Below are 13069 nucleotides of genomic sequence, written 5' to 3' on the forward strand. Positions count from 1 at the left end.
ATCAGATGTAAAGGATGTCCAGTGAATATAATGCTTTGAGCTCCAAGCCCAAACTATTGCAGTAACTAACACAATGTAAAAAATAATTGTCTCTATTACACTAAAATTTTACTCGTCACTAGGCTACAACCGTTGTTTGAAAGGTGAAACTCGGAAACAAATGAAAATCCCATTGCACATTTCATTGTAGGTTTTGAATGAAGTTGTTGAATTATTTGAAATCCCTTTGAGTAATCCGCAGCCTCTGAAACTCATTACAGCTCAAAAATTATAACATGATAGTTCTTCATTTATAATCTATATAATAACTATAATTATTATTTAATATATTTTCTCTTAGAGAAAGTCTGTATATTTTCACTATCATCTCTCCGAAAAGGAATTAAAATGCTTTGATACAGTAATTGAGGTTGATTCATTTCGATAAAATTATAAAATGTCAATTTTTAGTATAACAAAATGCATGTGGGGAAAAGATTCGTGTCTCTGGTTCCGCGCTGCTATTATTGATCAATATGGCTCATGGAGGAAACAGCTGACCACATTAAGACTACGACCTTGGTTCCCAATCGAATGTGGGGTGCTGGACGATAGACGCACTTGTAAAGCTTCCATCTGTAGAAAATCGCAAACTAAAGCAGGTATCGTTCTTTCTGTAGTGAAGAATTTACTTTAAAACCATATTTGGTTTATGATATTGAAGTTTCGGTAATTTTTGTTTACCACAAATTAATTACATTCGTTCGCTAATTTCTCCCTAAAAATTGATTATTTAATGCAATTTTAGTGTGCTGCCAGGTAATTCGATGACTTAGGTGAAATTTAGACCAATGGCTTTGTTTTCAGAAATGGCTCATTTCCTGAAAGTCCTAGTGAGTGCGTCGGAAAAGTCTGCCAATATCGCCAGAGCATGTAGATACGAAGAAGATTTATTTCAGCTTTTAATCCAAGAAAAGAAGGGCGATGAAATGAATCGCAGGTTCTTTCAAGACTTCAAAACATTAGCCGACGTTCTCATTCAAGAAACCGTCAGGCATGACATTGGGAAAGAGGTATCATGTTTTCCTTTAAGCTAATTAATATCGTAAATGGTCTTAGTTTGGCATAAACCTTATGGATAGTTTCCAGAGATTGCCGAGTTTATCAAAGGGGAAGAAAATAATACTTTCACCAATACTTTGGGGGAGTCCATAACTGTGGAGGTGAAAGAATGCTCTGGGGATACGTCTTCAATGCTCTGCAAGGTACGTAAATGGGAAATTTATAGGGGTTATAAAATCGCCCAATTCCGGGCATTTTAAAAATAGAAACATTTAAGCCTAAATTTGAAACCACACCTACCTATTTCTGTAAGTCTTTCAGGGAAGTGGAGTTGTGCTACTAAATGTGGGCATTATTTTGCATGCAGGTGTTGGATGGGAATGAAAATGCAGCAAACCTCCTTGCTGCTGAAGTACACAGGGAAATTCATTTAGAAGAAGATTTTTCTAGGCTGTCCGATTGCCCACAATTGCCTATAAATCAGCTTGGTATTTGGATTGATCCTATTGGTAAATATTCATCAAATTTGTATTGATTGTTCTCAATATTTTCTGAATGTGTTAATTTTTAAGTGACCCTATAAATTTGGGAAAGTGACCATTAGAGAACAGCCATCAAAATTTGGAAATATTATACTTGCAAATTGTAAAATAACATTTTTGCGGTTCATCTATGTTGCTATGCATTTAATTATTTTATTTAAATGCCAAAGGAGGGTATGTCCTGGAGTAGCATCACTTGTTACACTTGAGTGCCAGCATCCCAATGCATGGTAGTTGAAGTTGAATTTTATTTTTTACTCCAGACTCAACAGCAGAGTATATAAGTGGTGGATGCACCAATGTCACTGAAGGCAGTGAAAGTCCAGCATCATCGATCCATCAGTCTGGCCTGCCATGTGTCACCGTTCTGATTGGTGCCTTCCACCGGCAAACTGGAACTCCAATTGTGGGAGTTGTAAACAGACCATTCTCTTTGGAAGACAGCACCTCTGGGATGTAAGTCAATGGGAAATTAGTGTGGTAAATGAAAACTAGTTGTCTCTCCCCTGTGCCCTAATGCCTGGGAAAAAGGCAAAGTTTTTCTCTCAATTGGTTTCAAAGTTGGTAGAGTTTAAACATTGATCTCTATGAAGTGATTGTCAACTTAATGTATGGAAACATTTGTTTTTTACTGTCATAGATGCCTTACCTAGTGTGTAAAAGGCGACCTACCCAGACTAAACTGCTCTTATGATGGCAGTATTTTGTGATGACTCTGATTTTCTACTGATGATAAAATCGCCCCTTTGGCATTTTGCGCAGAGGTGGTCTGTGTAACAAATTTATAATGAGCTTGGTTTGCCTTGTAAGTGTAAAATTTCTTCTTCGTCTCATGATTATATAAATAGTTAATTTTATTGTGGCCAAAAGAAGTTAAATTCTAGCCACCATAAGTATCATTGCCAGAGATAGTTGGCAAACCAATGCTCTATGCCCTCCCTTCTCTGTCTCTTCATAGTGTTCATACCCCTCTTCTTTCACTCTCTCTTCCCCCCCAATCCCCCTACCGAGCCATATAACCTTGTTTAGTGCCGATAAATTTTAGTTTTGTTTCATAACTGGCCTGAACTGAAAGAGCCGCCTCTCTCATTTTAATGATATCGCTATTAGATAAGTATTTTGACTGTTTTGACATAAAAATTATAAGTAATTTCCATGTGTGAAATCCCAGAAATAGGATGGCAACTATGTTATGCATGAGATTATACGAGGGTCATCCGGAAAGTAGTACCCGTTCGTGAAATAAAGACACAAAAGTAAATATTAACAAACATAAAAAATTTTATTTGAAAGAGGATACTTTAAACTACTTCTCAACATAATCTCCAAGCAAATTAAGGCATTTGTCATAACGTGTGACAAGTTTCTGTATTCCTGCTGCATAGTCCTTCGCCGCCAGCTCATTGAGATACAGGGTCACTCCTTCTTTAAGTTCTTCATCGCTGTCAAATCTTTTTCCTGCCAAAAAGTCTTTAAGCTTTGTAAAGAGATGAAAATCTGAAGGGGCCAAGTCCGGGCTATACGGTGGATACGGTGGAGTCTCCTTCATCAGAATAACGTCCCAAAAACGTCAGTGCTGCAGCCATACGCTTGGTTTTGTGCTCATCTGTAAGCTTGCGAGGGACCCATCTTGCACAAATTTTTGCATAATGCAGATGGTGTTTAACAATTTCATGAACAATTGTTCGAGAAACATTGGGAAAATGCTCACAGATGTCATCAATTGTGACGCGCCGATCGTTCCTCACGAATTCGTCAACTGAGCTCACCAGTTGGTCTGTAATGACAGACGGTCTCTCCGAACGCTCATCGTCGTGTGTGTTCCCCCTCCCCATGTTGAAGTTGCGACACCACCGCCGAACAGACGACTCGTCCATTACATTGTCTCCATACACCTCCTTTAATTGGCGATGAATATCACATGGGCGAACGTTTCTTGCATTGAGGAATTTAATCACTGCCCTCACTTCACAACTGGCGGCGTTCTCAATTTTTTTAAACATTGTAAACAATCACAGAAACAACACAGGCAATGCTAGCGTCACGCAACTTGGCTCAGAGAAGGCAGACAAGCCACTGAAGCTATCTGACCTCGTCCAGCGGCTACTCGCGTCGTCAGCACTTCATGCGGCACGAACGGGTACTACTTTCCGGATGACCCTCGTATTTGGCCCAATGGAGTGTATGTGTGTTTTCAAGTTTTGCATTGCCATGAAAATTCTATACCCAAATGTAAATTGCATTCCATCTACAGAGTCCACATCAATTTCTGGTTTTGAGGGCTGTCTTGCCTCTAAGCAGGGTTTTAATAAAACATTTGTGGTGTAATATTAACAACCTTTTTGCTGTAGATCTTCTTTTCAGTTGCATTGAATTTGTAGTTTTGAATCGTTGTGCATCAAATACTCTTAGGAGTGTATATGTTGACATCAGACAGCAAGAATTCACAGAAAATGCTTGCTGTCGTAGACTCGGCTAATCGTGCCTTTTGGTGTAAGATGTTAGTGTCAATAAGTATGTGTACGAGCAGGGAATTAGGGAAGTCTAATTCAATGTTTTATCTGAGCTATATCCCCATGTGCCATAGAAATGGCCCATGAGGATAGATGAATTTACTTTTGTCAGGCAAGCATATACTTCATACGTTGGCTTCATCATTGAAATAAGTAAACGAGTGAAAAATATATTATTTATCAGTGGCAATAAATAACATGCAAGGAAGTAAGAATTTACCAGCGTAATGCAAAGAGATGTATTTATGGAAGGGGAATGAGAATATTTGATGAACAAATCTACATCTATACTCCACAAGCTGCCGCGGGAGGGTGTCAGGTCACCACCTGTAAAATACAATATAACCACATGCAAACCTATACCCACGAAGGCATTCAAAGTTCCTTCAAAAACTTCCTTTTAACTTAGACGCATGCAAATAAATATACTATCAATTAACGTGCACATGCACCTACAAATTTAGTAAAAATGTATTGAAGGACGTGCAAATCAGAATTGGAAAGTAAGAAGGGGCAATTCTACTCTCACACGCACGTACAGTTCATGCTCTCCGTCCCCAAAGACGCAGGTAGGGAATGTGACACACAACAGCAGGCGGGCAGCGGAGGTGTACCACTCACAGATAGAGATGAGGGATGGAAGGAGGAGCTAGAAAACAAACAAACCAGGGCAACAAATACTGAAATGAGCACTACATTCATTAATGGCAGACCCATGCGGTCATGTGGGAGGGGTTTTGACAATAAAGCACCTGAGATCAGTGAAAGTGCCTGCATTTGTGAATGCAGGTATGTTATGTATGAATTGTGTATGTAATGCATGATTAGGGTTAATCAGAAAAAGTCTTGAGTATGTTTGATGAAAACTAGATAGGGAGGTTTTCTGTACAGAAAGGTATAGAGAGCAGTAAAAGAGTATACAATGTTCAATTGTTTCTGGCTCAACCTTGTGGAAATTCATTTTAATGAAATTAAGAATACAAAGTAACTTTCAACTGTCCTTTATTAGCGTACAACCGGTTTCAACGCTCAACGCCCTGATGATGACACTTGAGCGTTGAAACCGGTCGTATGCTAATAAAGGACAGTGGAAAGTTACTTTGTATTCTTAATTTCATTAGTATACAATGTAGTAGTGGCAGGTGTGTAAATACAATTATGATTTTTCACGAAATTTCAATAAATTCTTCAGAAATATAGCACTAATTTGGCATCCATTTTAATTATACGGTGAAATTAACACTGGAGTGCCTACTGTATGGATCCACGTTCCATATCTTTGCAGGTGGACGGGGAGATATTACTGGGGCATCAGCTACGAGGATTACCGGATGTCTTCCATCCTGAGTGACCAAGAGGAGGTGGAGAAGGGGTCGGCGCAGGGGGGTGGCATGCGGATGGTGGAGCTAAGCGTGGAGGGAGGCGGCTCGGCAGAGGAGAAGGGCACCAGCAGAGGCGGCATGCAAAGCCGAGGGGTGGTGGTAATCAGCCGTAGTGAGTCGGAAGCCCTGCGCAGACGCCTTGCCACTCGGTACACGGTTGTGGAGGTGGCCGGGGCAGGGCACAAGCAGCTGTGTGTCGCCCTTGGGGAGGCAGATGCCTACCTTCTGACGAGGCCCACCACTTTCCGCTGGGATGCCTGTGGCCCGCATGCACTGCTCTCGGCTCTCGGAGGAGGCGTTGTGGACTTCCGGAGGGTGGCCACTGCCGCAGCAGACTCGTGCCCGCTGCCCCCGAGCCACCTGCTTGAATGCCCTGGGCTCAAGGAAGCACTCCCCTTCATGCTCGACCTGGAGCTACGGTTTGGACTGAGGTACATGCCATGCGATTTGCAACACAGATAAGTCCCCGCGAGTGATGCTAGTTGTTTCGCAAAGTCATTCTTAGACTGGTTAAATTAATACTCTGCCTACACCAAGTGTTCGTATGAATTTTGACGAAGGCTGGCATTTTCAAGGGACTATTGGGCAAGTCAAAATCCATTATGAGGGGGATCAGGTTGGTTCGTAGGCTAGTGTACTGGCTTCTCACTCTGAGGGCCCAGGTTCGAATCCTGTGGACGATAGATCTTGGAACTATGAAATTGTTGCATTGAAATGCATATTAGCGGATGACTCTGTTTAAAGTTACCGTTGCAGCATCTCCCGCAGTTTCTTTGGGATTAGTATATATTGCTTAGATAACAGAAATTAAGCATGAAAAATATAATGTATTTTTGTTGCTCTGCAGAATTTTAGTGATTAATTAATTGGTGTATGGCATGAGACAAATTAAGGTTGAAAATAGCTGCTATTGGCGATCAACAGGGCTTAATTTTTGTCTAGGGCTGGATTCAAACCTGGCCTGGAACAAATTCTGCTCATTAAGTGAGGTTCCACAGGTCTGCCAGGATCCCAACCTATGTCACCTTGGGACCACTGACTCATCCAAACAGGATTTGAGTGGGAGTGACTAGTTATTCAGTGGTCTCATTATCATAGGTCTTATTTTTTATAGTTTGTGCACAAGGGGGAGGAAGAGGGATGAATCAGTCTGCTCAAGATTTTAGGCAAAATGATGACCTTGAAGGTTTGAAATGAAAGGATCATGGTAGGTGTCTCACGTAGCAGGGTCAATCAAATCAGATAGGATCAGTTTTCTGGTAATCAAACAGTCCGATCACGGGGAGTGTTGCCATGTGGAAAACTTAACCGGGAAAAGTAAAATATTCTTCCCAGGTTAGAGCTTGCACCAGGTTATACTCACTTCATGAGATATTTGTCAAGCGTGGCCATTTCCACAAACTTATCAGTTTCAGACACATCTACGTCAATACCCTGCAAGCCGCCAAAAAGGTGTGTGGCAGGGGGTGCAGCACCAGGAGGAAAGGGTAAGGGATGAGGGGGTTAGGGTTTTTCAAATGGATGGGGGAAGGTAAGGGGAACCTGCAATAAAAATATATAAATGTAATCGTATGACCATGCGTAGTCGCTACCTTGTAGGTTAATACTTATTATGTCGAGCCAACTATTGGGGGATTTCGATTACAAGAATTCTGGTCTCTTATTGTTCTTGGAAAAAATAACCATTTACACCTGTCTGTCTTGCAGTCAATCTCTCTAATCTTATATTCGTGATCCCTCTGCCGGTAATATGTTGGGGTTTGTATTATGTTCTTGATGTCATCGGAAAAGTACCCATCTTTAAATGTTTTTAATAAGTTTAATCTATATTGTAAACGCCGCTGTGTAAGGGAATCCCAGCCTAAATTTTCTAGCAAAGTAGTTACGCTACTGCGTTGGTCATAACAATTTTTGACAAATCTAGCCCTACTCTGCTGAACTCGATCCAATTCTGAAATGAAATTTATTTAGACACAATTAGTTCTGTGGTCTCGCCAGTCAGTCAGAGTCTAAAATAATCTATGAATTAGTTTGAGCAAGGGAGGAGAACTTTTTGAGTCCAAAAGTTTAGCTAAATGGATTTTGTGAATGATAGTTGAGTCGGGTCCATTGTCCTTAGACTGAGGTGATCAGTGAGTGCATTCGAGTCTCCTGGAAGGGTTCAAGTGGTATTTGCGGCAAGGTTGTCAACTTCTGTGAAGTTTCTAGGGAGTGACTGTCCAAGAATACTCTTCCCATGACATTTCACTCGTGACCCAGAATATTTCATCCAATGTGGAATATTTCCCCTTGACTTTCAATCAGGACCTGGAGGGCTGGGGCAATTGCTTCCTCTTTGACAGGATTCTGAAATATGCACTTTCTGCAGGAGAAAAACTTACCAATGGATATTTATACATGTGTAATTCCTGCTTTTCATAAAGAATACAGAAATTCCTTTTGGGTCTTCCTCAAGGTGAGAGTCTCCATTCTGGCCAACATTTCAATGCTCGATTCGGGCATGCTCTTCAGGGCAAGAGTTCCTGTGAACTCACTCTTGCTCTGAAGACAATGCCCTAGTCGAGAATCAAAACATCAGCCCGAATGGAAACTCTCCCAGTGGAAGACCCAAGAGGACTTTCTGCTCAAAATACCCTGGGAAAAATGAAATCTTAGGTAAGGAACATGTTGAAATTTTGGATTTTGGTAATATATATATAATATTTTCATAATGTGGAACATAAAAAAGCAAATCACATTTTTAAATATTGAACTAATAGGGATTCGATGAAAATATTTGCCAATGAACTTTGTATGCAAAAAAGTATGTATTTCAGAAATTTGCAAACAGCAACACTGTTAATTAAATGAAGAGTACAATGTATCTTTCCACTGTCTTTTATTCACGTACAACTAGTTTCAATGCTCAAGCTTCATCATCAGGTACCTGGTTACGCTTGAGCATTGAAACTGGTTGTACGTTAAATAGAGGACAGTGGAAAGATACATTGTACTCTTCATTTAATTAAAATGAATTTCCACAAAGTTTGAGCCAGAAACAATTGAGCAACACTGTTGTTGCATCGTTTCAAACATACACAAATTCGAATAAGTGATTTGTAAAAGAGTATATTTGATTGTAGGCTTTTGCAGTTAATAATCATCTGTAAATTTGTTTTCCAAGTATCATCTCTTGAACAACATTTAAATTACCACTGTTTCTTCGACTCTGCTGTGTGCATTTTCAGGTTAAAGTCATTGACTGAAGATGTCAAATTCCTGACCTGAAGATATGGATAATTCAGTTGGAGCTACTGCGTATAATTTAAGTTAACGTGCCACTATGGCATTCATAGTCGTGATTTAATGTGTGTTGGGTGAACTGGATGGTGGGGATTATGTCATGGTCACCCGACCTCCAGTTCCAAGCCATATTGTATGCGTGTTGTCCTCATGTGGGCGTGTTGTGGTCTCCTCAGGTACAATGACGAGGATGAGAGCAATGCCGATGGGGAAAGCAGTACGACAAGCTCCCCAGCCAAGTGGTGCAATAGCGGTGGCGTAATTGCATACCGAAGCCCCCGGTTTCTCCTCCAGTTGGTGGGAACCATTCGCCAGCCGGCCGGAGCCATCACATCTCCTGTGTGACATCTCAACGCCCTCTTCTCCTGCCCCCCACCCCCACCCGCCCACACCCCGTCTCACCCTCTGCCGCAACATGCATGACACCCCTCCCGCTCTGCAGGGGAAGGTAAAAGAACCGATTGTGCGAGAACCAAAGTGCTCGTTAGCCCTCCCTATTTGAAAACTGTCTTCCGAAACGTAAATTAATACATGTGATCAACGCAATGAAAAATCCTGGAATTTTGTCTCTCATTTATTACTGAAAGAAGTCTAGGAATTATGGAGAAATGAAGGTGTAACAGCTTGGGAAAAGATAATGTTAGTATCAAAATAGCTTCTGCATATTTAGTGAAAAAAAATCCATTCCTTTTTTTATTACAAATCATCCCCTTGTATTTTTGCGGCTGCAAAATCCAAATTTTTTACTATTATGCTGAAAAATTATTTTCATGACAAGAAATATTTGTTATATTTAATTGCTTTTGCCTGTTATTGCTTACTTTTGTTGTTTTTGTGTAATTATTCCAATTTTATTATTAATTAAGGGTTATGAAGTTGTTTAAGAAAGAATTCTTTTGAAAAATGATATATTTGAATATATAACATTTTCTATAGTCTCATATCATGTATAAAATGGTTAAGAATCAAATTCCCAAAGTTATTGTATTTAATAAAAGGCACTACGTATGATTTTACACTATTTCATTTGATATTGTAGAATCATACCAAGTGTTTTAATTTATTACTATGACTTTATTTATTGATATAAAATTCCACAAAGTTACCACGTCTACCATTTACTATAATTCCCTAAGTTATATGCTTATTTCAAATGCTTAAACTCTCTGGCGTAGAACTAATAATTGCATTTCAAGTTAATTTGAAAAAACTTTAAAATAAAACAGCCAGTATTTTATGTATATACATACAACTACATACACAGACACACACACACATTTTTTCCCCTTTGGGTTTCATCGTAAAGAAAATATTTGTCAAAGTTTTATTTGGTAAAAATATTCCTTGAATGATTTCCAGTCATTTAAATTTTCTGTAAATCTGTTTGTAGAAATGGTATACCTAAAAATCTTTCTTCCATAGCAAATATTTTCATTGAGTAACTTATGTTAGAAATTAATCAAAAGTCACCTTGTAAGTATGTACTTTGTATGTGTTTGTTTCCATGCATATACTACCTGCATGGGTTATTTTTCCTGTTTCACTCTAACTGCTCTCTTAAAATATTTAAATTATGTGTTATAATCTTGGATCAAAGTTATATTGAATTAATGATTTCTCAGAAGCTTAAAATATATTACCATGCTGAAACAAGCAGTATTGAACAATTAACGGCAGAAAACAATCAGAAGTCAACAGCAATTTCAGCGCATTTAGATATTGTTATTGGAGATGCTATCTCTGACCACTGACTGAGTAGTATATCTGACCACTACCAATTGCTGTGATGCAAAGTATCCCTTTCCATTTGAAGCAATGCCTCACCACGGATTGAATGTGATTTTTTTTTCAACCTGAAGGCGTTTTGGAAAAGACCTGTACCTTTGGGGACATGGAAATGGAATTGCATTTCCAGAAATACTCTTTCGATTACTCTGTTATTTAAATTATGAAGTGTTGAGATGATATTAATGCTTCACCAAAATCAAAGCGCATATCTTAAGGGCTTTGAATATAATTGTTTTCCTGCTTTGTGTGGAAAATTTTACTTACAAAGAATGTATTGAAAACATGTCATTTTTGAAGGGATTATAAAAAAATTGAATCAATGTTTATATTAAGTTTTTACGATTTTTCTGGATGTGGAGTATATTATTCACTGATCATCAAATGTGTGTGAAAAGACAAGATAGACGTGGATGTGAATGCCCGGAAGAAAAGTTTCTGGTTGAAGAGGAGATGTGCAAGGTCTTTGATCAAGGTGTCATACTATGCATTTTATTTAGGTTTACGATCTGTAGTGATGCCTGCCAAGCATTTCTGTCATTAATTTAAGTTAGAAGTCAGTCAGTGTACACTGGGTGAAATGGCGTGAAAGGCAAACTACAGAATTTAGCGAGGCATTAGTATCTTATGTGAAGTGTCCCCTTTGCTTGATGTTCCACTTAAATTTACTAGGCCTCTTCGTACTAGTCATGATGAGAGTCTCTTAATGTGTTCTGACATGTGTTTTTTGTTGTTTCTGTGTTAGTTGGTAATTTGATGTTTATAAACTCTCATGATACATAATGCAGGCCGAAAACATTTCCTGTTTATGCAATTTATAAGTGGTAACATACATGACATGTTATGTGAAAAAACTTTACCACCATTTTGTTTTATTTTTGTTGCGTGAAATTTTTATATTATTACATTATTTCATTGTGAACAACTATTTTGGAACAAAAATAAATCATGTTCTATTGCAACTCAGTGTCATCCAATTTTTTTTCTTGTGCTTTCCGTTCAACCTTTTAAGATTTGTTAAACAGTGAGGCATGTCTCGGACTGCTCAGGTGCAAGTGGTGGTTGATTGAGAGTTGGGATGGGCAGTGTTAGGAAGAGGTGTAAGGCAGGGTTGCCCATTGTAACCAGTGCTGTTCAACATATATGTGGGGAAAATGATTAAAGAGGCATGGGAAGAAATTAAGGTAGGAATGAAAGTGGGTGGGGAATTCATAAAATCAGTTAGGTTTGCTGATGGAAGACCAAGCATTATTTTGTCAGTCAGCCAAAGGGTTGCAAGCATTGCTGAGTGAATTGGAAATTGAGCTAATAGGTATGGGTTGAGAATAAATGTAAACAAAACAAAGGTTATGCCATTTTCAAGAAAGAGGAAGCTTATGATGAACATATAAAAAGGAAAGTACAACCTAGAGTAGGCAAAACAGTATATATATCTGGGGAGTGTTTTGGACCAAATTGCCAATTAAGTATTATATAGGCATATAAAAAAGAAATGCATTAGGCAAAGAAGCTTTCACAATGAGAGAATTGATGATAGGGATTTCAAGAAAATATATTATGAAAACGTCTGCCAAAAATTTGATAAGCATGGTTACATACAGTGCGGAAACATGGTCATTGAATGAGGATGATAAGCGTAGACTGCAGACTTTGTAAATGTGGCTGTGGAGATGAGCTGCAGATGGATAAAGTTAAGTGGACTAAAAGGAAAACTAACGAGGAAGTGCTCGGTGGTGGTGGGGGAGGAGAGGGGATCATTGGGGGAAATTCAAAGGAGGCAGGAAAGATGACTGCAGAGCACTTTGATTGGTAATGGGATGTTGAAGACTGTGAGGGGAGAACTAAAAGCAAATGAGTAAGGAGAAAGCATAGGGTGGGCATATTGGACAGAATAAAGGGAGGAAGGAAGGATGCATAGTTGAATGAGGGGCTTATTGCAAGGCTGGATGTTGGGTTATATATTTTTGCTAGGAGAGACAAATGTTCTGTTATACAATTGTGTAGGCTGTCTTCATCCAAAACCCAACTTAACCAGTAGAACACCAATTGACAATACCAGTAGACTTACACACAAAAAAGTAGCATACTTCTCGTCAATCTATTTTGGTCTTTGGCCTGTTGTTTGCAAACAGAAGTGAAACATAGAGGTCATGCCTTGATAATGTGGCTACAAACTATACTCCATATAAATATATTTTTGTGTACAGCTGTTTATTTAGATGTATTGGACCATCTTGCTCCTGTCATTTCTGGAAATAGGGGTGAAAACATATGTGGTAAAAATAATGATAGGCACCAAAGAGTGAAGGATTTACCTTCAGATCTATAACCAAAATTGGTCTATTAAATTTTATATACAGACATAATTGGATTCTTAAATAATTTTCTGAAGTAAATTATTGATTATATGGCACACCCATTGCCTATTTTTATAAATGTATCAGATTCAGTCAATTTCCTGATTTCTGTATGTGTGGCCAAGTTTTTCATGCATAAAATAAAGTTGGAAGGTTCCAAGCCGGCT

General features: G+C 38.8%; 1 protein-coding gene across 2 annotated transcripts; it reads left to right on the top strand.

Annotated features, from left to right (window-relative positions):
• Positions 1 to 398: 398 nt before the first annotated feature.
• Ipp (inositol polyphosphate 1-phosphatase) lies at positions 399 to 11453 on the top strand. 2 transcript variants are annotated; one of them, XM_071595517.1, is made up of 7 exons: positions 399 to 641; positions 847 to 1052; positions 1122 to 1244; positions 1409 to 1550; positions 1847 to 2039; positions 5382 to 5909; positions 8937 to 11453. In XM_071595517.1, exons 1-7 carry the CDS (start codon positions 437 to 439, stop codon positions 9103 to 9105), a joined length of 1566 nt encoding a protein of 521 aa, XP_071451618.1. In that variant the 5' UTR covers positions 399 to 436; the 3' UTR covers positions 9106 to 11453. The 2 variants fall into 2 exon arrangements, with proteins under 2 accessions (XP_071451618.1, XP_071451619.1); XM_071595518.1 differs by having other exon boundaries at positions 535 to 637.
• Positions 11454 to 13069: the final 1616 nt, after the last annotated feature.

The sequence above is a fragment of the Hetaerina americana genome, unplaced genomic scaffold, assembly GCF_022747635.1.
Source record: "Hetaerina americana unplaced genomic scaffold, ioHetAmer1.1.p SCAF_7, whole genome shotgun sequence".
Taxonomy (NCBI): domain Eukaryota; kingdom Metazoa; phylum Arthropoda; class Insecta; order Odonata; family Calopterygidae; genus Hetaerina; species Hetaerina americana.

Coding starts and splice junctions, on each gene's coding strand:
- Ipp (XM_071595517.1), top strand. CDS start 437: ATGTCAATTTTTAGTATAACAAAATGCATGTGGGGAAAAGATTCGTGT. Junction 642..846: donor AAAATCGCAAACTAAAGCAG/GTATCGTTCTTT, acceptor CTTTGTTTTCAG/AAATGGCTCATTTCCTGAAA. Junction 5,910..8,936: donor GAGCTACGGTTTGGACTGAG/GTACATGCCATG, acceptor TGGTCTCCTCAG/GTACAATGACGAGGATGAGA.